We start from the raw sequence: 24,179 nt of genomic DNA on the forward strand, positions 1-24,179 counted from the left end.
ACGCCCTCTGGTGGCGTGGTGTGGAAACCCTGGATTGTGGATCTATCTCTACGTAGTCTGTACCTGTGATGAAAATCCTCTTAGCAACCAGCAAAGCGAACTCCAGGCTGTTGAGGGCTAAAATATTGTATAAAATAATTGCCCAGAAATTAGCTGCGCCGAAGACCCCTCGAATCCTCCTGGACATTGACTCCGGCAGCTTGGCCTAGCGGGAAGAAAGATACAACGTCAGTAAATGTTTCCTAACAGATCATTGAGTGACTGGTAACTGTTTCCAGTTATTTTTCTAAGATAAAATATTTACTGACCTCAAGTTTGGCGAACGGCCCCAGTTCAAAGAATTTTTGTACCCAGAGTTCAAAGTTCAGACCAAAGCAGTTGCAAACCGACCAGATGTAGACAATCTCACAGGGGCCGAGCCACAAGGTGGTGACCAGGAACGTGGACACAGTGGCCAGTAACTCCTTCTTAATGTTACTGTGGCTCTCGCCCAGGTAGTCATAGACGTATCTGTGATAGGGGAGACGGGAGAGGTCACATCATGTTTGATATCCTAGTATTCGTTTCTGTAGACTGTGCATGTGATATCACACAGGCTTACTAACACGGGAGGACACGTACATTACATATAACAGACACGTGTGTATGGTATATACCAAACTTGCTTTAGAATCGTCAACAAACTACATGGCAATAAATATTCCGTTTGAAAGGACATTGTCGCCACACTGTGGTCATAGGTGGTACAGCAGTTAGCAGTTTCTTTTCCACCTTCAGACAACTTTTTTCTATTGTCTTATACACAGGCTCTTGCAACTTTTACTAAATACATTGTTGTTTTTTCTTTCTAGATTTCTTCTGTCTTTTTCTGTCAGGTTTTTATGCCATCAGGTAACATTGGTGGGTGTTTGCTGCCCTGGGATACAACACATTCAGGATTTAGGATTTGCCATTAGGACCCGGACCAGAGCAATTAAGCTGAGTTTTTATTGCCATAAAAAAATCAGTTATTGGTGCCATTTACAACAACAAATATCATCAGGGCAGCTGATCGATACTTAATTGCCCCGGTGATACCGCTGTAGCAGTAATGTCTGCATGTGAGAGCCACTTTCACTCCCACTTAGAATTAAAATAAAAGGTTAAAATGGATAAAATGTATTAAAATATATTTAAAAACTTTATCCGTTAAAAATGCTTCATTCAAATGAAGTATTTCTGTAATTCATTTAATCTGATGGCAGCTTGGTTATAACAAAACAGATTGTAGTTATACACAATTGTTAAAGGCGTTCTGCACCTTCAAACGACTTTTGCTTTTTTTTCTGATTTAAAGTTCAGAAATAATTCTTAAAAATGTAAGATGTACAGAAAGTAGAAAGGAGATTCAGGGTTCTATTAGACCCTGTGGTTCTGAAGATTTCCTAATGCTGCATGGCAATAGAAAATATTCTGTAGGGCAATTTATCAATAAAAGTTCCCCGGGGCAGCACCCCAACTAGCTGGCAGTGGTTAAAGGAGGCTGCTCGATAGGCCAGGGTCCAGCTCGCTCCAGCGTACTGGATTTGGAAGCCCAGACTCGGGTTCCCAGTTTCAGATTCATATAAATAAAAAATAATAATAAAGATTGCAAATAAAAAAACATTTGAAAAAATAAATAAAAGAAAAATAGAAAAACAAAAAAACTTTATTTAAAAGCTCAGTGACTTAAAAAAGTGTTATGTGCTGTGGGGGGTGGTAGGGATATAAAATGTTCAACCTGATTTAGAGCTGGGGTTCAGCTTGGCCCAACTCTAGAATGTACAATAATGTATAGAGCTTGCCATTATGTGGTGCAGTATTTGCACCCCTTGCGGTACCACACTGATTGCTCAGCTGTAAACTCAGACCCTTAGTGTGGAATAATAAATGAAAAAACAGATTGTAAAATTGCTTCATTCCAGGACACACACATAACACAATCTGCTGTTACTTACTTGCACAGCCAGTCATTAATTCCTCTGTCGAAGTGTCTGAAACAGGAGAGGACAAGGCAAATGAGCTCACATAGACACATAAAAACATGTTGTATCAAGAACAAAAGGAAATGGAATCTATGTATTACTTCATTATACTTTATATATACTCATCTCTGTCTATAAACATATGACAATTCCACTTTCTAAATGGTGCCATTAGAACTGAATGTCCCGCCGCCCATATGATTAGACAGGTGCCCCCCATTGTCTGTGCTGGTCGGAACACACAATGACTTCCAGCCTCCATTCTTCAGCCTCCATGAAGAATCAAAATGTTCCACAATGAGGGTCCAGCCACCAGGGGCAAACTCAGGATTTGCAGAGGGGGGTTTCCACAGCACGCCGCCAGTGGGCGTGACCAGCATGCATGGGGGGGCGTAGCTATAATTTTAGAGAGTGCTTGGCTGCTCTCCAACTCTCCCTATCCCCATAATGTACATGGGCAATGCTGCGTGCACTACTGTTAGGTGATTTTCTCTTTTCGAGCAGAGCTGTATGAAGCGGGGGCAGGGTCCAGCCACCTAAATTATACAGTGCCCCAGGTTTGGTGGGGGGTTTCCAGGCATTAGGAAACCCCCTTGGTTTGCCTATAAGCCACCCCCACCCCCGCTTTGTCCTGTGACTACTGATATAATAAGCCAAAGTCCCACAATTGTTTCAAACAGCTACATAAGATGGTGACCTGCGGTAATGTCAGTACCCCTACAGAGGCCAGAGAGATGGAATCCCATTTGGTACAAGGGCAGATAATTCTGTTTTTAAATGCACTTTTTAGAAAGTGGAATTGACCTTTAAATTGAACCTGCTATTTACAATGGAAGATTGTTTCCTGAGCTGAACGAACATTCATCAGACTGCAACGTGGCTCTCTCCGGTGTCCCCCCCAAATACTAATATAGGGATATGAATACTTACAGACAGCATATCCATCTTTAATATTTTTGGTTACATAACTAAAACATAGCTGCCAAAAAACATGATTTACACAAGACAGTCCCTATTCATGGGATCCGAATCCCCATGGTCTACCTGAAAACCTCACCCAAAATAGATGTATTGGTGGATCGGGTTGTGGTTTTGGTGAGATCAGAGTTGTGGCCTAATTTTTGTCAGTTATGCTAATATCTCCTCTAAAACACATTAGTTGGAGCGCGTAAGTCCTGAATAAATATATAATCTGCAGGAAAAGGTGACGATATAACGGTTAAGACTCAGTGCTGATGCTGTCCTGACTTACGTTTCGGCAAAGACGTAGAGCATGGTGATACACTTGGGTGGTTGTGGTGGGTCCAGATGGTCCAGCCTGGCTATTGTGTTTATAACCCCAAACATCACCGCTGCTTTCACCCAATCATACACCAAGTTAGAGTAGGCCAGACCCGCTGCCAGGAGAAACAGAGCACAGTATTACATACCTGTAACCGCCATTCATCCTAACGAGCGTTAGATGTAACTGTTACTTGTTAGTATTTATATATTAAAGCTGGGTATAATAGTGATCAGTAACATATCTGAATTACCTTTACAGAAACTGACCAGTGAACTGTCCTATCCCCTTGCTTAAATCTGACATGTTTAATAATAGTTAAGGGTGATGGGACTTCTCTGCCAGTCATCAATCTGGAATGGGCAGGTAGCCTGGAGTGATTGTCATACAGACTGTGTAGAACATGTTTACACAGATGGTCAGTGATGTCACATTATGTTCTAGAGGACATATCGGATATGTTGTGCTTTAATATTTGAGCCTTTTGACCCATATCCACAGCTTCTCGGTCAGTGTCTAAGTGTTGTGTTTTGTGCCTTTTGCAGTATGCGATGGAGTTTGCAGGAAGTTTTCCAGCAAACTACTTTTTAACGAAGCTGAAGTTTTAAATTTGGTTAAAAAGTGGGAAATACAATTTAAATATCATTCAAATCGAGATATTAATTTTAAATGTCATGTTATTACACAAGATTACCAAACGTTTTCTACAAATACAACGATTCGGTACTTTGTTTTTATTTTTATCATATTGTATATTGAACTTAAATAAACTGTCAAATCTATGCTTCCTGAATCTTTTCATTATTATTTATATTATTACTATTATTATTAATATTAATAATAACAACCTTTATTTATACAACACCTACATATTATGAAATGCAATACAGAAAATATTTAATTATTCACATCAGTCCCTGTTCAAATACATTTTTCTCTTTTATGGTTAAAATACAGCACTTACTAGTGCTCTTTTCTACACATCTCCTCGCCCAAAGCAGAAAACCATCCTGCTACAAGACCATACATTATTCCACGCTGTACAAGCAGCCACTATCTCTGTCCAATTACTTTTACACTCGATGAATAGAACAGTGATAACATTTAATACTGTACTTCCATAAAAAGCAGCAGACAAGTTTATAAAATTGATTAGAAATCATCATGATATAGTGGACATGAATGTAAAAATAAAACAGGAGGAGATGCTCTATTGAAGCAGCAATTCCATGAACAAAATATGCATTCAACGTAAATCACCGTAACAGGCTACAAAAAGAAAATGTTGGTATTTACCATTTTTCCTTGGTTTGTTTTGTCAGGCTGCTCTTAATGGTTTATAATTCTATACAGTGTCATGGGCTACCATGGCAACCACAGTCTCATGGCACATGATGTAGTGAGCAGAGAGGCTTTGCTATGCTCCTCTGAGCTTTCTCTGCTCACATAACATGCCCCTTTCATCATCGCATAACATACTGAGAGCTGTGAGCCTGTGTCCATGTAACTGGAAGCCATACTTTGTAACCTCCAGAGAGATTTTGAAAAGGAGATAATGATTTGTATTAGGAAATAAAATGGTCTCCTGGGAAAGGGAGGACCAAAAATTAGGCAAGTTTGGATGAAACATAGACCACATACCACAGTCTTTTATCAACAATGTATCTGGAGATTGTATGAAATGTTACAAACCCAATTCCCAGTCTGAAAGTTTTTTCACAAACTTCAGGTCGGACGGGATGGAGAGAATGTAAAGGAAGTGGAAGAACACGTCCACGAGAATGATCACCAGGAGATTGACCGCAGCTTGGACGCGGATGTTCCACATTTCGTTCTCTTTACGGGTCAGAGCCTTCATCTTCACCTGTCACGTGGGGGGAAACAGAATATTAATCAGGGGACAAAAAGGAAATCTGTATCCAAAACGTGGACATTAATTTCCAGTTTCTATTCACTCAATCTTTTATGTAATAGAAGTATAGTAATACTGAAGACCGTGTCTGGAGTGATCTTTATTCATTAAATCTTAAAATTGAATACTAAACTAAAATTGAGTTGTTTATTGTTATTGTATAAATTGTACTCTACAGGGTGATAAATAGACTTTTGTCTAGAAATGTCATTGTTTGTACAGTTATTTATATTTAGGGGTTTTTGTAAAGGACATAATTTTGTTCTTAGTTAACTGTAAAATATAATATTAGAGTTTTTTTTACATATTTCAGTATTTAACAGGTAAACGTGCGATTGGTGCATTTTTTTTAACAAATAAAACATAGTGTGTGCATAACACCAGTCTGTAGATTTACTAAAACTCGCTTTTGTGGCGGTTTGGAATTTAGTAAATCATGTGATTTTGAAACTGCTGAAAAAAATCCCTTAAAATGATGTTTTTACAAAAACGCCCTTTAGTAAATCTAACCCAAGTTTAATAAGAACAGAACTGTGGACTAAATCTTCAAGACCTTGGACTTAAATTCTATATCGATGGCCCTCAGAAAATATCCCACTGTCTCCCACTGACCAACAGTAACATCCCAAAGCCCCAAAGTCGTAATTCTTGGTTCAAATCGAAACGAAAGATCAGTTGGTTGTATAATTGTCCTCAGTAAACCACGCTGAATACAATGTATCATGTGAGTTCCCAGACTTCTAATTGGTTCAGTCTAACAACCTACCTGTTGGTAAAACTGGTCAAAGGTCATAATTGGGCCGAAGAAGAAGAAAGGGAGGTAGAAGTTGTACTTGAGAAGGTCAATGGGTGAGTAAAATCCCTCCTTTCTGTCGCAGGTCTCCAGGGCGAAGCTCATGCAGCGCAGGATGGTGAAACCGCAACCCCCATAAAACAGGATGTCTTGTAGATTGAAAGTTCCTGTAACAAATCCATTCTGGAACCGATGAACACAGAATCATAATCAGCCAATGGAGACGTTTGCCAACCAAATAAAACCAATAAAATAACAATATTAATTGTTGATTCCTGTAAAGCTGAATATTCAGTAGCAGAGTCTCATATACTAAGGGTGGGTTCAATGCCCTTGTGGACCAAAAACAGAATATTCGGGCTGTTCTGACTGCTGGACTAGTCTGACTTCACTCTCATATGTTATTAGTCATCGATATATATTACCCCCAAACTTAATGAAATAAATTAATGAAACAGATTTAATCTAAAAACAATATTTCCATTTTCAACCCAAAGGTTCACAAATATTGATCTTTTGGTGAGAATTGACTCTGTTTATTGAGATGGCCTCATCACTGAAGCTCCGTTTAGAATCAGACAATGAATACACTCAGTAATCAGCAGCACTTGAGATGAAAAATCTGATCAACCAGCTAATTTTCCCATTATTTGTGTATGTCCTTCATGTTAGTGACGATATATAATGCACCTTGTGAATCATTTCAGCTCAGTGTCATAAGGGTTCTTAGTTTAGTTGAAGCCTCTACTCTATTCACGTGAGCTCAGTCCTCACACAATTGGGTTTATTGGAAAATCCTGCTTGGGTCATCCTGGTGTTTTCCTAAATACATCTCATACAGCATCTGAATTTCTAAGAAATAATTCTGTCATCTCACCTCCTATAGCCCCAAAAAACATACTTGCCAGGAGATGAAAGGCTCCAGCTTGAAGGTCCCAAGACTACAGAGGCCGGCAGCGAAGCAGAGCCACTTCGTCTTCACCAGCGAGATGGTGTAGAGAATGGCGCAGTGCGATAAGATCAGTAACAGGTAGTTAGGTCCCATGATCATAAATACAGTCAGGAGCCCATACAGCATGTAAATCCAGGACCTGTGCTGTGTGGAGACAAGTCCGTCAGTACGGATGGGAGTCACGGGAAAAAAAACAAATCAAACTTACATTTTTTTAGTTATTACTATATCATTAAAAACATTTCAATTTAAGAAACTTTAAATGAAGACATTAAGGGCTCGATTATTAATAGTCATTTTTTTTATGTGTTTTAGTATATTTTAGGCATATTGCTCCAAGCCCTGAGACAACTCCTTATCTGGGGAAGTCCAGTCCAGGATTTTCGGGTAATATATTCGATACCGGAGTGTGTTAGTTTTCATGGGATGTAAACAGACAGTTTCTGACAGTTGGAAATAATAACATCTGGTTAGTGTTTCATGAAAATAACAGTATGAAGAATATTTGACATGTTAGGGATGTAACACCATCAGATTTAAGTCTTTTTTCCATTAGTTTAACAAACTTTTTTCAGACATGATACAGAAGATTACAGTAAATGACTATAAACCCAAAAGTGACTCAATACAATATTCCTGACAGGAGCCAACAAACTTATTGTAAATAAAAGCAGTTTGTGTTTTTTTTATAAATAAACTATGTTGCTTAGAATTCCTGTAACTTTTAATAATATTCCTTTATATTTAATATTTATTTTACATTTTTGTTCACTAGAAATATATTTCATTTATCTGTCCTGTCTGTCAATTCCACGGTCTACATTACAGTAATAATATGTTCTGACTGATAGGAAGTAACATGGAAGTACATTTTATTGTTACAAACCAACTTTTGAGAACAATACTTTTCACTAATGAAGAGATTATGCAAACTGGGGAACTGGTAAAGTCAATGGAAAACAACTTACAATTAAGCCTTTTGTGGTTGCGTTGTATATAAAACATTGATTATCCAACAAAAAAAGTATGATAAAAGCATAAAATTGTGCAAAATTAAAAATGCTAAAACTCCCAAAGAAAACTTCTAAACAAACTCCTAAAAGTCTTCTTTATTTTGAAGAATGAAAACTACAAAGCTCTTTTAGTAAATTTGTTTTAGTTAAGTTGTTTTAGTTAATGTTGTTTTAGTTGTTTTAGTTAATGTTGCTTTAGCTGTTTTAGTTAATGTTGTTTTACTTAATGTTGTTTTAGTTGTTTTAGTTAATGTTGTTTTAGTTAATGTTGTTTTAGTTGTTTTAGTTAATGTTGCTTTAGCTGTTTTAGTTAATGTTGTTTTACTTAATGTTGTTTTAGTTGTTTTAGTTAATGTTGTTTTAGTTAATGTTGTTTTAGTTGTTTTAGTTAATGTTGTTTTAGTTAATGTTGTTTTAGTTGTTTTAGTTAAGTTATTTTAGTTAATGTTGTTTTAGTTAATGTTGTTTTAGTTGTTTTAGTTAATGTTGCTTTAGCTGTTTTAGTTAATGTTGTTTTACTTAATGTTGTTTTAGTTGTTTTAGTTAATGTTGTTTTAGTTAATGTTGCTTTAGCTGTTTTAGTTAATGTTGTTTTAGTTGTTTTAGTTAATGTTATTTTAGTTAATGTTGTTTTAGTTAATGTTGTTTTACTTGTTTTAGTTAATGCTGTTTAAGTTGTTTTAGTTAAGTTGTTTTAGATAATGTTGTTTTAGTTAAGTCGTTTTAGTTAATGTTGTTTTAGTTGTTTTAGTTAATGCTGTTTAAGTTGTTTTAGTTAATGTTGTTTTAGTAAATGTTGTTTTAGTTAATGTTGTTTTAGTTGTTTTAGTTAATGTTGTTTTAGTTAATTTGTTTTAGTTAATGTTGTTGCTGGCTTTCTGTGGAGAATAACATCTTTTCCGCCACTTTTAAATAAGTTGTAGACCTTCCCACCTGATCCCTACTTTTGACAGAGCTTAGCATAAGAACAGAAAAGGGGGAGTTTACTAATGTGAGGCATTTGATTGGTTCTGACCCGCTGTGTACAATCCACTGTATGTTACATATTTGCACTGGAAATTTCTAAATCTTTCACATTCAACCTGTGCAGTAAGTGGTTTTATTACTCATTATCTGCTTATAATGGCTAATTATCGATATTTCACCTACCTGAGGGACTAGAAGGGAGAAGATCTTGGCAAAAATAACATGACCCGAGAGGGCGAAGATGATAAAATTCCTGAACGTCGTGAACCACATCACCCATTCAAAGTCCGCAGCATCCTGAAAATAATAAAATGTTGGTTTTTTAGGGCGCATAAACGGAGAGAGATCTAAAGAATTTGGGTGAAAATAAGTTCTGTTATGGAATCAATAAAAAGTATACAAAATCTATGACAGAATCTATAACAGTCAGTGAAGATCATGTAAGTTCCATTATGGAATTCATAACAGCGGCGCTGCCTTGTAAAGGGAAACTTCCCTTTACAAGGCAGCGCCGCTTTAAATTTAAGCGCTGAAGACGCCGATCTCGCCGGAGTTGAAGAATCCGGACATTGATACATTTACCCCTAGATCTGTTATAAAAATGTGTTATTAGAGGACTATGCTTTAACCTATTAACAGAATTCCAAGATTTATCTATTTTATTACCAGACTTTCCAGCCTGATGAATTCTGTCCCATCGCATCTGTGAATATATAATACCAACCCCAACTTGGGATAAGGTAGAATGAAACTCATTTCACTCTCTTTCCCCAGTGCCGGGAAATTGGGACTTAGCTCTATGCAATCATTATCATCATCACCATTTATTTATATAGCGCCACTGATTCCGCAGCGCTGTACAGAGAACTCACTCACATCAGTCCCTGCCCCGTTGGAGCTTACAGTCTAAATAAAAATGTTTTAAGGTTTAGGAGATCTGTCATAAAAATAATAAAAACTCTCTGGCCTTCATTTAGAGATAGGAGCAGATAAAGGCTGAATATTTGCACCTTTGCAAAGCATGCTGGGAAATACCAGCTGCTTTTACATGCAGCACACAAATAGTGGGAAGCTTTAATCTTACACTGCAATTTAAAGTTACTCTATGACACCCTCAACTTTAAATCTGTCCGTATATCTTACATATGCCCCCCTACAGCACAACATGGTTTTGCCCAGGTGCTTTGCTCCTAGAACCATATCAGCGGCATTGTGTCTGTGATAACTTGCTGTTTCGGTTTATATAGCGTTTTATATTTTCTCACCATTTTCCTACCAAAGTAATACCATCCGGACTTGACATTTTCTTTAAAGCTCTTCCGGTTCATGTTATCTGCAGGACAAAATATATATTATGAATTAAAAATTATATATAACACTTGGGGGTAAATGTATTAAGCTCCTATTTCTGCGAGTTGCTGGAAATTGGTGACTTTGCAGGGAAAATTTAAAGCGGCAATGGCATGTACAAGCTGCCTTTATAAACCATCGCCGTTTAAAATTTCCCCCACAAAGTTGACGATTTCCGGCAACTTGCAGAAATCGGAGCTTCATACATTTACCCCCTAGAATTAATTTTGTCATGAGCCAGCTCTTACCATCCATTTTCATTCATGAGATAATGTACCTCATTCTGTAAATTATAAGAATATATTATACGTCACAGAGGAGTTTCATGACCACGTGAAGACTTTTCTACAAGTCATGGGTCTTTGAGGTGACTTGTAATATTCATAATAATTCACAGTAGGGACTGTAAATTATAGCTTATAATACACAAGTTTTCCAAATGAACACTGAGGCAACGATATCAGAACTCACCATTTATATACATATTATTCACATGAGTTTCTACACATACTAACATCTCTTGTCTATTATAAAATAAATATATATCCCTCTCACAATAAAGATGTTGATAACAAAGTACCTCTAGAGGCTTCGAATATCCCATTCATCGAGTAGACCAGAGCGCAGGTCAGGACCAGAGCGTAGAAGCCGAGCTCATAGTGCGGTAGTACCGCCTTTAACCCCATGGTGGCAGCAGATCAACACAGCAGATACTTTGTATAAAAATCTAAACAAGAAAATTGAGAACATTGTATTTTTCATGGACATGAATTAGCAGATTTCATTGTGGTTATAGCTTCTGTGTCATGGCAGCCATGAATGTGTTTTCACCTCACCCTCCTCCCAATGTTTGGGGCCTTGGACAAAGATTTACAGACAAGTAAAGGGCAATTATTAAAAAAACAAAAAACAAATTATGATCGTAGTAAAATACTCCTCCATATATAACCTTATTCACATTTTATTACTAATTTGCAAGGTTCATGTTCTTATCGGAAATAATAGAAAGAGTAATAATAGGAGATTAGCAACTTGTTTTAATTATTTAACTATTTAAAAAATGACTTGTGTGGAGTTTGTATGTTCTCCCCGTGTTTGCGTGGGTTTCCTCCGGGTGCTCCGGTTTCCTCCCACACTCCCCAAAAAAAACATACTAGTAGGTTAATTGGCTGCTATAAAAATTGACCCTAGTCTGTGTCTGTATGTGTTAGGGAATTTAGACTGTAAGCTCCAATGGGGCAGGGACTGATGTGAGTTCTCTGTACAGCGCTGCAGAATTAGTGGCGCTATATAAATAGATGGTGATGATGATGATGAATATAGTCTACAATTATTATTTGTAAATATAAAGGTTTAGTAGCAATGCTTACTAAATATTGCAATTTCAGCCTCTGCCAAGTTGTTATAGTTTCAGTATAATGATTGACAGTCCCAGCACTATAATTGGCTCCACCCCCTTTTCTCATGTGTATGAAAACTCTCCATAGTGGGAGGGCAACCAGGATTTTTCTTCAGGTAACTCTTGATTTTACAGATGGGAGCTGGCACTCAGACGTAGGTGGTGCTATGTGAGGGCTGGTACGTAGGCAAACGGGCATTTGTTCCCCTGGCAAGCATTGTTTACCATTGGGGGGGTCCTTCAATTCTGCACTCACAAGTGCACATACCCCCTTTATAGTTTTAGAATTATGGCTGTTTAGTGTTTTATGACAACAGATATTCCTACAATCAGTCACGACTACTTATTAAAGGAGCCAGAGAATCCTCCGCTGGGCCCCAAGCTTGAGGGCCCCTCACTATGTCTTACTACTTAAACATTGCTGGCCATAATAGACAATTATCTTAAATATGGGACAGTGCGGTCATTCCCACAATGCACTAGGCATGTCCTGTACATAGACTCTCTCAGACATTCTCAGACAAACAGCCAAATGTTTGTTGTAAAGGCCACTGGCGGGTCTGTGGCACATTATTAGGTGTCCTAGTGTCACCGGGATTATGGAACAGACCGGCTTAGCTGTTCCTTCTAACTTGAAATGAAATAACCGACCTTCATCTAAGACTTTCATCTATGGTGTAACGCAAGACTAACATACTCCGAACACGTGAGATCGTTTCAGTGTTTTTACAGCTTAATATAGTTGCAATAATGATGAAATTGCAGCATATTGTCGTAGTGATAAATCTTCACCTATATTGCAGGATTCTACGGCTCCGTCTCGCACTTTAACCCATTTATCAATTATAACCATAAAACTAAATCTTGTCTTTGTATTTGGTGCCGCTGGCACGAATGAGCCTAATTCACAAGGAGCGTCCTGACCCCCAGCATCTCCCATCAGAAGATGCAAGATCTCGCACACCCACAGGTGCCGCCCACTGATCCATGCGCTTTCCAGTAATAATGGGAACATTTGTGCAAAAATAGTCAGAAATGTCAACATGGATGGAAAAATGTCCACTTTTCTGCATGATTCCTGCTATTACTATTTTCTAACCTATTTTTACCCTTTGTTGTCCAGATTATTCTGAAATATATTCAATTATTCCAACTATTCCTCATACACAGGAGAGTATTTATATACAGGGGGAATTTATATACTGGTGGCCTTTATTTACTGGGGGAATTTATATACAGGGTTCATTTATACACAGGTAGGTATTTATATACAGGGGGAATTTATATACTGGTGGCCTTTATATACTGGGGGAATTTATACACAGGTAGGTATTTATATACTGGGGGGAATTTAAAAACTGTAAGGAATTTATATATGGGGGCCTTTATATACTGGGGGGTATTTATATACTGGGGGCATTTATATACTGGGGGGAATTTATAGACTGGGGGCATTTATACACAGGTGGGTATTTATATACTGGCGGGCATTTATATACTGGGGGCATTTATATACTGGGTTCATTTATACACAGGTAGGTATTTATATACTGGGGGGAATTTAAAAACTGTGAGGAATTTATATATAGGGGCCTTTATATACTGGGGGGTATTTATATACTGGGGGGTATTTATATACTGGGGGCATTTATACACAGGTGGGTATTTATTAGAGATGGTCACTGACCCCCGTGTTTTGGTTTTGGATTCGGTTTTGGATCTGGATTACCGTCGTGTTTTGGTTTTGGTTTTGGTTTTGCAAAACTGCCATTGCGTGTTTTGGTTTTGGTTTTGGTTTTGTTTGGTTTTGTTTTGCTATTTTTTGGGAAAATCCATGTTTTTGGGCCTAAATTAACCCAATTTAGTGCTCCAACTGTTTTAGAGACAAGTAATCTAATTGTTGAGGTAATAAATCATCCAAAAAAACAGTTTAATTCTTCGTTGGTAGGCCTATTCTACACACAAAACAGATTGTCTTCCTCTCCATCTATGCATATTGGCAATGCAGCCATCGTCTTTGAATGTATATTACACCCTACACTTATAGTTAAATATGTAAAGAAATGGAAAAAGCCAGTTTGCTTTCTGTCTCTCAAGGCCCCCCTCCACTTGTATAAAATAGCAAAAAATTCAGCCATTATAGACTGTACAATATTAATTGACATGGAGAAAGCCAGTTTGGTTTCTGTCTCTCTAGGCCCCCCTCCACTTGTATAAAATACTAAAAAATTCAGCCATTATAGACTGTACAATATTAATTGACATGGAGAAAGACAGTTTGGGGTCACTCTGTCTCTCTAGGCCCCCCTCCACTTGTATAAAATACCAAAAAATTCAGCCATTATAGACTGTACAATATTAATTGACATGGAGAAAGCCAGTTTGGTTTCTGTCTCTCTAGCCCCCCCTCCACTTGTATAAAATACTAAAAAATTCAGCCATTATAGACTGTACAATATTAATTGACATGGAGAAAGACAGTTTGGGGTCACTCTGTCTCTCTAGGCCCCCCTCCACTTGTATAAAATACCAAAAAATTCAGCCATTATAGACTGTACAATATTAATTGACATGGAGAAAGCCAGTTTGGTTTCTGTCTCTCTAGGCCCCCCTCCACTTGTATAAAATACTAAAAAATTCAGCCATTATAGACTGTACAATATTATGAAAAATGGACAAAGCCAGTTTAGGGTCACTCTGTCTATGACACCCTACCCTTAAGGATAAATTGCCCTAACAGCAGCCTTTCAAGATGGTATGTGATATGGAAATGCCACAAGTCCCTTTCCTCTTTGGGGGTAGATTGCACCCTACACTTACATAGAAAGTTTTAAAAAGATGTTATCGGCATCATCTTCAGCTTCATCCTCACCCTCATCAGTGTGTACGTCATCATCACAGACTATCAATTCATCGCCGCTTGAATCCGCCATTAGAGAACAGTCAGTGCTTGGATGTCTTGGATGGTGAAGGCCTTCCTCGTGGAAGATGTAGTTCATTTTTATAAACATCATTTTCTCCACATTTTTGGGAAGTAACCTTCTACGGCGATCACTGACTAAGTTCCCTGCTGTGCTGAACACTCGTTCAGAGTACACACTGGAGGGTGGGCAGCTTAGGTATTGCAAAGCAAGTTTGTACATGGGTTTCCAAATGGCTTGCTTTTCTTCCCAGTAAGGAAAGGGACTGTCTGACATTTCCATATCAACTACCTCTTGAAAGTAATCCTCCACCATCCTTTGCATGTTTATACTCATATTGGATGGACTTATGGGCAAAGTGACACTTTTTTTTGAAAAATCCTTCAAACCAGCCCAGATGTTAAATTGTTCTCGTCTGCCCCCTGTGTCTTCCCTGCTTCTTTTTTGGAAATTTAATTTTTTACGAGCAACAGCTTGAGAAAGTGAAGGAGGACACGTCGTCAAGCCGAGGCCCAGTTCAGCGGCCAACTTGCTGAGCAATAGCTCCTTGCAAAAGTTCACATCTCGCTCATTTACAAGTAAAGACTCAATGTAGGTTTTAAACCTTGGATCAAGCACAGTGGCCAAAACGTACTGATCCGAGTTCAAGATCTTAATAACTCGAGGATCATTGTGAAGCGAATTAAGTACTTGATCGACAAGGCCAACATACTTTGCTGAATTGCTTGCTTTCAGCTCCTCCTTCATTTTCTCAAGCTGCTTTTCCAATAGTCTAATTAAAGGAATGACTTGGCTCAAACTAGCAGAGTCTGCACTGACCTCACATGTCACAACTTCAAATGGTTTCAGCACCTTGCACAGCACTGAAAGGATTCCCCACTGTGCAAGAGTGAAATACATCCCCCCTCCTTTCCCAATGTCATGACTTGTGCAATATGCTTGGATGGCTTTGCGCTGTTCCTCCATCCTCTGAAGCATGTACAGGGTGGAATTCCACCGAGTTACCACCTCTTGCTTAAGTTGGTGGCAGGGCAAGTTAAACTGCTCTTGGAGCTGCTGTAATCTCCTACATGCTGTGGCTGAATGCCTGAAATGGCCTGAAATTTTACGGGCCACCGAAAGCATCTCCTGCACCTCACGGTTATTTCGTAGGAAGCTCTGCACCACCAAGTTGATGGTGTGAGCAAAACAGGGAATATGTTGGAAATCACCCAGCTGTAATGCTCGCACTATATTGTTGGCGTTATCTGAAATGACATACCCTGGGGAGAGTCCGAGTGGTATAAGCCATGCATCAATCACATCTCTCAGTTTGCGTAACAAATTGTCAGCCGTATGCCTGTTAGTGAAGCCGGTGATACAAAGAGTGGCCTGCCTGTGACAAATGTTACGTAGTGGTGTACATGCTGCTGCTGTTCCTGCTGGTGAAGGTGAATGACCAACCCAGTGGGCTGTCACAGTCATATAGTCTTTGGTTTGGCCACTTCCACTTGTCCACATATCTGTGGTTAAGTGAACAGTGGGCAGAATGGCATTTTTCAGCGCAATCTCTACATTTTTACACACTTTTTGGTATAGTTGTGGAATAGCTTTACGGGAGAAATGGTGTCGCGATGGAATTCTGTAACGCGGACACAAAACCTCAATTAACTGTGAAAAACCAGCTGCGTTTATTGTGGAGATTGGACGCAGATCTAACACTAACATTGCAGCCATGGCGTCTGTGATTCGCTTGGCGACTGGGTGACTGCTGTCATATTTGCTTCCCCTCGCAAATGATTGTTTCACAGTTAATTGCTGAAATGTAGGACTGCTCATTTTATTCACCTGCCTCTGGGATGACGATTCACCCCCAGCAGCAGCAACAGCAGCAGCAGGACTAACGCTTTCTTCAGAGGAATCAATAATAGTGCCGGAGTCATCCAGCCTTAAGTGGGATGCCGGGCTAACTCCGAGCGCTACTGAGGATATTGATGAGGATGGTGTGGTGGGTGTATTTTGTAGCCGTCGGTATGTCGGTGAGCGGAGGGTCTTAGCTGATGAGGGAGTGCTTGTATTCTTTTGGGAAGAACTTTCAGCTTTTCCCAACACTTTGCCATGAACTCTCGTTAAATGGCGTAACATAGACGAGGTTCCAAGATGGTTAAGGTCCCTCCCTCGACTGACTGTGGCTTCACATACACTACAAATGGCTATACAATTGTTGTCTGGATTTGGGTAGAAATAATTCCACACATAAGAAGTGGATTTTTTTGTTTTATGCCCAGGCATGACAATGGCCTTTTTCTTGTCACGTGCCAGAACTGCTGCCACTGGTGCAGGACTTACACAAACAACCTCATCCTCATCAACATCCTCATTAGCGCCCTCGTCGCCTACACAAATCTCCCCCTCATCCTCTTCTAATTCCAAAGTGGCATCCTCAATTTGGGTATCACCGGCTACACTCGGGCTATTAAGGCACACATCAGCAGAATGCTCACGATTAGACATCCCACTGTTGGATGGACTCTCCACAGGGATTGTTGTCATTTGTGAATCAGAGCAAATATTCTCCTGTAATGCCTCACTGGTATCTTGCAGCTCAGCTTTGACGCGTAACAGTAGTTGTGCACCAATTGTAGCCTGGGTAACTTTTTGGGATCTGCCACTAATAGCCAAAGGTGAAGGCCTCATTCTCTCTTTGCCACTGCGTGTGTAGAATGGCATGCTTGCAATTTTTTTTTTATCGTCACTTAACTTTTGCTCAGTTACACTTCTTTTTCGCTTCAATACAGTAAATTTTTTTTTGGTTTTTGTTTTTTGCACTAATTTGAAAACACTCTGTTGTTTGACATCGCCTTGGCCAGATGACGTACTGGGAACACTAACATCAGGACTGGTGACAGAACCTGGTTGCTCATTTAGATCATATGTGGACTGCTTTGAATCCATTCTGAGCGCAAACCACTGAGGAGTGCTAAAAATTATTGAGTAGATACTGCTGACAGATATGACTTTTGACAGCCAGAAATATTAATGCACAATTAGGGAGGACACCCCAAAAACACTGAGGAGTGCTACAAATTATTGAGTAGATACTGCTGACAGATATGACTTTTGACAGCCAGAAATATTAATGCACAATTAGGGAGGACACCCCAAAAACACTGAGGAGTGCTACAAATTATTGAGTAGATACTGCTGACAGATATGACTTTTGACAGCCAGAAATATTAATGCACAATTAGGGAGGACACCCCAAAAACACTGAGGAGTGCTACAAATTATTGAGTAGATACTGCTGACAGATATGACTTTTGACAGCCAGAAATATTAATGCACAATTAGGGAGGACACCCCAAAAACACTGAGGAGTGCTACAAATTATTGAGTAGATACTGCTGACAGATATGACTTTTGACAGCCAGAAATATTAATGCACAATTAGGGAGGACACCCCAAAAACACTGAGGAGTGCTACAAATTATTGAGTAGATACTGCTGACAGATATGACTTTTGACAGCCAGAAATATTAATGCACAATTAGGGAGGACACCCCAAAAACACTGAGGAGTGCTAAAAATTATTGAGTAGATACTGCTGACAGATATGACTTTTGACAGCCAGAAATATTAATGCACAATTAGGGAGGACACCCCAAAAACACTGAGGAGTGCTACAAATTATTGAGTAGATACTGCTGACAGATATGACTTTTGACAGCCAGAAATATTAATGCACAATTAGGGAGGACACCCCAAAAACACTGAGGAGTGCTAAAAATTATTGAGTAGATACTGCTGACAGATATGACTTTTGACAGCCAGAAATATTAATGCACAATTAGGGAGGACACCCCAAAAACACTGAGGAGTGCTACAAATTATTGAGTAGATACTGCTGACAGATATGACTTTTGACAGCCAGAAATATTAATGCACAATTAGGGAGGACACCCCAAAAACACTGAGGAGTGCTAAAAATTATTGAGTAGATACTGCTGACAGATATGACTTTTGACAGCCAGAAATATTAATGCACAATTAGGGAGGACACCCCAAAAACACTGAGGAGTGCTACAAATTATTGAGTAGATACTGCTGACAGATATGACTTTTGACAGCCAGAAATATTAATGCACAATTAGGGAGGACACCCCAAAAACACTGAGGAGTGCTAAAAATTATTGAGTAGATACTGCTGACAGATATGACTTTTGACAGCCAGAAATATTAATGCACAATTAGGGAGGACACCCCAAAAACACTGAGGAGTGCTACAAATTATTGAGTAGATACTGCTGACAGATATGACTTTTGACAGCCAGAAATATTAATGCACAATTAGGGAGGACACCCCAAAAACACTGAGGAGTGCTAAAAATTATTGAGTAGATACTGCTGACAGATATGACTTTTGACAGCCAGAAATATTAATGCACAATTAGGGAGGACACCCCAAAAACACTGAGGTGTGCTACAAATTATTTAGTAGATAATGCTGACAGATATGACTTTTGACAGCCAGAAATATTAATGCACAATTATGGGGGACACCCCAAAAGCGCTGGGGAGTGCCAAATATGAAGAAAAAATAATAAACCTCTATCCTCCTCTCTGCACTAGCGATTTTGGTTAGAGCAATTGCAAGAACAATATGGTATTCTCTGTCCCTGCTCTAATTAGCCTATGACTACACCCTGCTCTCTCCCTCTGTCAAATGGCGATGGATTGCTGTGGAGGCGTGTATTTATAAAGTTGAAGTATCGCGAGAACCGAGTCCCGAGATCCGACGACGTCACAATGACGTTCGGCCTCGATTTGGATTCGGAATGGGCGGGAGAGTACCGAGCTGCTCAGCTCGGTACTCGGATACCCAAAGTTCGGGTGGGTTCGGTTCTCGGAGAACCGGACCCGCCCATCTCTAGTATTTATATACTGGGGGCATTTATACACAGGTGGGTATTTATATACTGGGGGGCATTTATATACTGGGGGCATTTATATACTGGGGGAACTTATATATGGGGCCCTTTATATACTGGGGGGTATTTATATACTGGGGGCATTTATATACTGAGGGGGCATTTGTTAAAATTGCTGCTCAGGTAACAATGTTGAAAACTGCTGTAACCCAGAACAACCAATCAGATTCTAACTTTCATATTCCGTGTACAATTTAGGAAATTAAAGCAAACATCTGATTGGTTGATGTTGTATTAAACAGAGCAGCGATATTGGATTTGTTTAACTCTTTACTTCCTGACCACCCACAGTTCTATAGAGGAATTTAGGACGAGAATAGTTTCCTGCAGGAACTGAGTTCTTGTACAATCCGTGTTACCTGCGTAACTGGCCTGATGTGATCTCATGGACTTTATGATCCAGAGCAGAATGTACAGATGTATCTATGTCAGAGCATCAGCAGATCTCCTGGGTATATTGTGAGCTACATGGTATTACAGCCGGGATGGATGTTACCACTTTAAGGGTGAATTTGTCCCTTTCAGCTATTGGGTCAGTCTATCAGTAGCATCCACCCCCCCTCGCACTGTCTGCCACAGAGGAGATGCTGAGTGTCTGCTGTAGATAAGGGGAACATGAAGTTTCTCAGAATGAGCTGACATCAGGCTCGGCTGCTGGTGTCAGATGGTCTGAACCTTACTTCTAGGTCTGTAAAGTGTCCATATCCCAGCTACAGGGAGGTGCAACGTCAGTCATTAAATAGAAGAGAGGGGAGAAGACTTTTTATAAAAATAACTATATATATATATATAAATTTAATGGTGATACCTATAGATGGTAAATATATTAGTAATTATTGCAATCGTCTATGGCCCCCATGTTCTCATTACAGGTAGGAGACGAGCAGGCTGTAGAACTAGGGTTCTATTTATTAAGACACCCTACATTAATAAAATATTTTTTTCTGACAATTTATTAAGATAATGTCCCCAGGGCAGGGGGGTGATGCTCAGCTCTCGGTGATACTGGCTGGCAGCGGTAGGAGGAGATGTAACATTTGCCAAGCCAGTCCCGGGACTCTCTGCGCACGTTGACCCGGCGTGCCAGTGAATAGAGCAAGATATTGTTTGTACATTCACCTCTGTGCCAGGATCACTGGGACTAAGGGATGCACCAGAAGCGCCGGCATTAGGCCACCAAATGTTAAGTGCGAGGATAGAAAAAGTTAAATCCTGTCCTTAAGGTGTTTATTCAGCAATGAGACGGAGCCCTTGTTGCAAGTAAACTAAACCATGGGGTAAATTAGTGACATAGGGCCTGATTCATTAAGGAAAGTTAAGCAAAAAATTGAGTAAGTTTTCTTACTCAAGTTTTTTGGACTAAACCATATTGCAATGCAAGGGGTGCAATTTAGTTTATTATTTTGCACTTAAGGAAAATACTGGCTGCTTTTTCATGTAGCACACAGATAATTGATAGCTTATTTGTACACTAACATTTAAAGTTGATCTAGGACATGCCCTACCCCAAATATAAATCTGCCATCAGATATTAAATTTACCTCCCCCTCCAATGCAACATGGTTTTGCCTTAATGACTTACATTTGCTTAACTTTCCTTAATGAATCAGGCCCATAATCTGTACATTCAATTACACTATTAAATACACTGTAAACTCTAGTTCCACTACGTCCCACAAGCCTTCAATGCTCATTATGAGGTTTTTTTGCTACAGTTAAACATTCAGCATATTGTGTCAGTATATACTGTAATTTGATGTATGAGTTTACCCAGTGACAAAATATTTATATTTTTATTTACCTTCAATGTAAAGACATTTAATATAAACTGCAGCATGCTTTCTGGGTGCAGGTATTCAGACTGACCACGGGATTAAGGGGTATTTTGAGCATTTTAGGGAAGCAGGATTCATATATGTTTATTGTTCCTTTAAATAAATAAGATAAAGATGACAACATATTAACAAAACAAACCGTATTTATGACACACGCAGCCAAGCGGCTTGGTTTTGCACCGGTGCCCTGAGACTCTCAACTCTGGAAGTTGGGACACGCCCCAAAGCAACGGTGAGCGTATGATAAGGGGCGTGGTCATGCGGTGCAGGGGGAGGGGCCGTGTCACACTGGAGAGTTTCCCAATGTCCCCTAGGACCACGCCTAGCACTTCAGGGGTGCTATGTGGTCCCTAAACACCCTCTATAGCCTAAATACACCTTGTATTCCACGCTGGACCTACCTCCTTACATTCTGGAACAAAAGTCTTGCACTGTCAGCAGTGGAGGGCTGGCAAATTTTAGCCTGGGGGGGCAAGATTCGACTATTAGGAACATTTTAATATAAAATAATTGAAGGTGGCCCAGTGACACAGCCCAAGGTAGCCCACTAAAGGACCAGCCCAGGGGGCAGATTCCCCCCCTGTCCCCCAGCCCAGCCTGCCCTTGGCTGTCAGGACAGCGGAACAGTCCCCTACAATCAGGACTGTCCCCTCTAACCTGGGACTGTTGCTGGATATGATTAAGGTTTGTCACCCAGCTCAGAGCTGGTGCAAAAATTCATAGTAGAAATGGCCGTGCACCCTCCTTCCGCACAGTAAGGACCATTCCTCACCCCTTCAACTCAAACTACTCTTTGGATCTCCCGGAGAACGACTCTGAGGGTGCGAGGATAACGTGATTTAAGTGGTAACGGACCAGCCCTCCACTTCGCAGTGACACAAGATTCAACACAAACTGTGTCAGCTGCCAGGATTCAGGCACCATCTGGTGGGGCCTTCTCTGCCAGGTGTCAAGGAGGACTCCACAAAACTTGTGAGTTTTCCAGACATTCCGAAGGGGGGGGGGGTGGGGGGTTTCCTAGTGCCTGGAAACCTCCATACCAGCCTGGGGTACTGTATGCTTGAGGTGGCTGGACCCTGCCCCGGGACCAGTCACTTTGTAGATTGTGTGCAGATCATTTCTGTCTGCACTGTTCACAGCCATCTCTCCCCAACAAGTATTGAAAGCAGCAGGAACAGGTAGGAGAGAGCAGGACAGTCTGTCAACTGTTCTGTCACACTCAGTCAGGACTTTGTAGGGACAGTTGGGAGGTATGTCCTGCTTCACACTGCTCTGCTTGAAAAGGGAGAGCTGTGTGCCCCTAACAGTAGTGCACGCAGCATTAACTATGTATATGATGGGGATAGGTTGGAGAGCAGCCAAGCACTGTCTAATATTATAGCCCCAAGCATGCTGCCCACACCCACTGGCGGTGTGGCATGGAAACCCCTCTCTACAAATCCTGCGTTTGCCCCTGATCCTGGACACATTCCTTCTCCCTCACAATCACAGCCATCTTTCTTCATAAAACCCATGCACTTTAGCAAATATTGGGTGCATTTGTACAAATTTAGAGATTTAGCACCTCCAAAGAGCACCTCGGCCATTTTGTACTTCGCAGCTGAGTCCCTGGGTCTGGTTCATGTTCAGGTGTAATTCCGCTTGTGTGTCGTATCTTGCATGAAATAGGCTTCGCGCATGTTCAGAAACGGACCTTACGCCAATTAACGCAATCGCCTGCAATTCATGCCTGATCGCAAAGGACCCTTACTACAGCCTACGATTTCAGGGTCAGAGCGAGGAGGGAAAGGGGCGTATGCATGCAGTCAATGTAGAGCAAGGACGTGCCAAGATCGAGCTCTCGTAGCAGCTTCCAATTTAATCTTTGGGCATCACGTGCATCAGCTACAGATCTGGGGGTAAATGCATCAAGCCGAGAGGTTTCCGGTGGGTTTGAAAAAACAATCAGATTCTAGCTATCATTTATTTAGTACATTCTGGAAAATGACAGCTAGAATCTGATTGGTTTCTATAGCAACATCTCCACTTTTCAAACCCGCCGAAAAACTCTCAGCTTGATACATTTTCCCCCTGGTGTAATTGCCGATTACTAGTGATGATGGCTTTGTATGCAGATAGAACTTGTGTTTCCAATCAGGAGCAGCTGTAAAAATGTTTTTTATGAAACTCCACTTTTTTAAATATATTTTGTCTTTAATGACCATATTATTAATAGGTGACGTCCATTAAATATATTTTTTTCTGTGCGTTCTTTGTCTCTATCCCACATATGTATTGGACGTATCCTGCAGTGTGATGTCTGTTAGAGCAGAGCGGACCTAGACCCGTATTCATCACCAGACGTATCTTCACATCCGCTCCTTGTTGAATATGGACGCGCGTTTGCCCGGTGTACGTGTGTGTTTTTAAGAATGCACATTACGTTCGTTTTGTGTTCCTTAATGATTCTGGCCCATTTATATACAGTACGTATTAAGAACATCCTGATTTATGTATTTGATGTAACAATCTATATATTGTATATATTTTTTAAAACACATCATTTTATTAATGATTATAGTATTGAGTTGTTAATTTATTTTATAGATTTTTTTTTCGCACATACACATGTGTGTATCCTGTACTCTATTCTGTCTGACTACATAGAGCAAGTACCGGTTAGGCAGAGCGTATGTATAGTCAGATTCAGTTTGAAATGTATCTTGAGATCCACCTGGATTTGAATATGGTAAGAACTGCGCACAAGGTCCATGCTCGTGTTTTAAACGCAACTTGTGTGCAGGTCA

At 39.9% G+C, this 24,179-nt stretch overlaps 1 protein-coding gene across 1 annotated transcript in view; it reads right to left on the reverse strand.

Moving 5' to 3' along the window:
• Window positions 1-24,179, reverse strand: part of HHATL (hedgehog acyltransferase like) — a 30,816-nt gene that overhangs the window by 2,534 nt on the left and 4,103 nt on the right. Inside the window, exons 2-11 of the mRNA XM_075214118.1 lie at window positions 10,852-10,998; window positions 10,187-10,254; window positions 9,105-9,218; window positions 6,892-7,086; window positions 5,964-6,173; window positions 4,978-5,149; window positions 3,256-3,400; window positions 1,977-2,012; window positions 309-510; window positions 64-205 (exon numbers count right to left, since the gene is read on the reverse strand). Coding sequence (XP_075070219.1) covers window positions 64-205; window positions 309-510; window positions 1,977-2,012; window positions 3,256-3,400; window positions 4,978-5,149; window positions 5,964-6,173; window positions 6,892-7,086; window positions 9,105-9,218; window positions 10,187-10,254; window positions 10,852-10,957 — 1,390 coding nt within the window. The 5' untranslated portion in view covers window positions 10,958-10,998. The remainder of the gene's footprint in view (window positions 1-63; window positions 206-308; window positions 511-1,976; window positions 2,013-3,255; window positions 3,401-4,977; window positions 5,150-5,963; window positions 6,174-6,891; window positions 7,087-9,104; window positions 9,219-10,186; window positions 10,255-10,851; window positions 10,999-24,179) is intronic.

This window comes from Mixophyes fleayi, chromosome 5 (genome assembly GCF_038048845.1).
Source record: "Mixophyes fleayi isolate aMixFle1 chromosome 5, aMixFle1.hap1, whole genome shotgun sequence".
Classification (NCBI taxonomy): Eukaryota; Metazoa; Chordata; class Amphibia; order Anura; family Limnodynastidae; genus Mixophyes; species Mixophyes fleayi.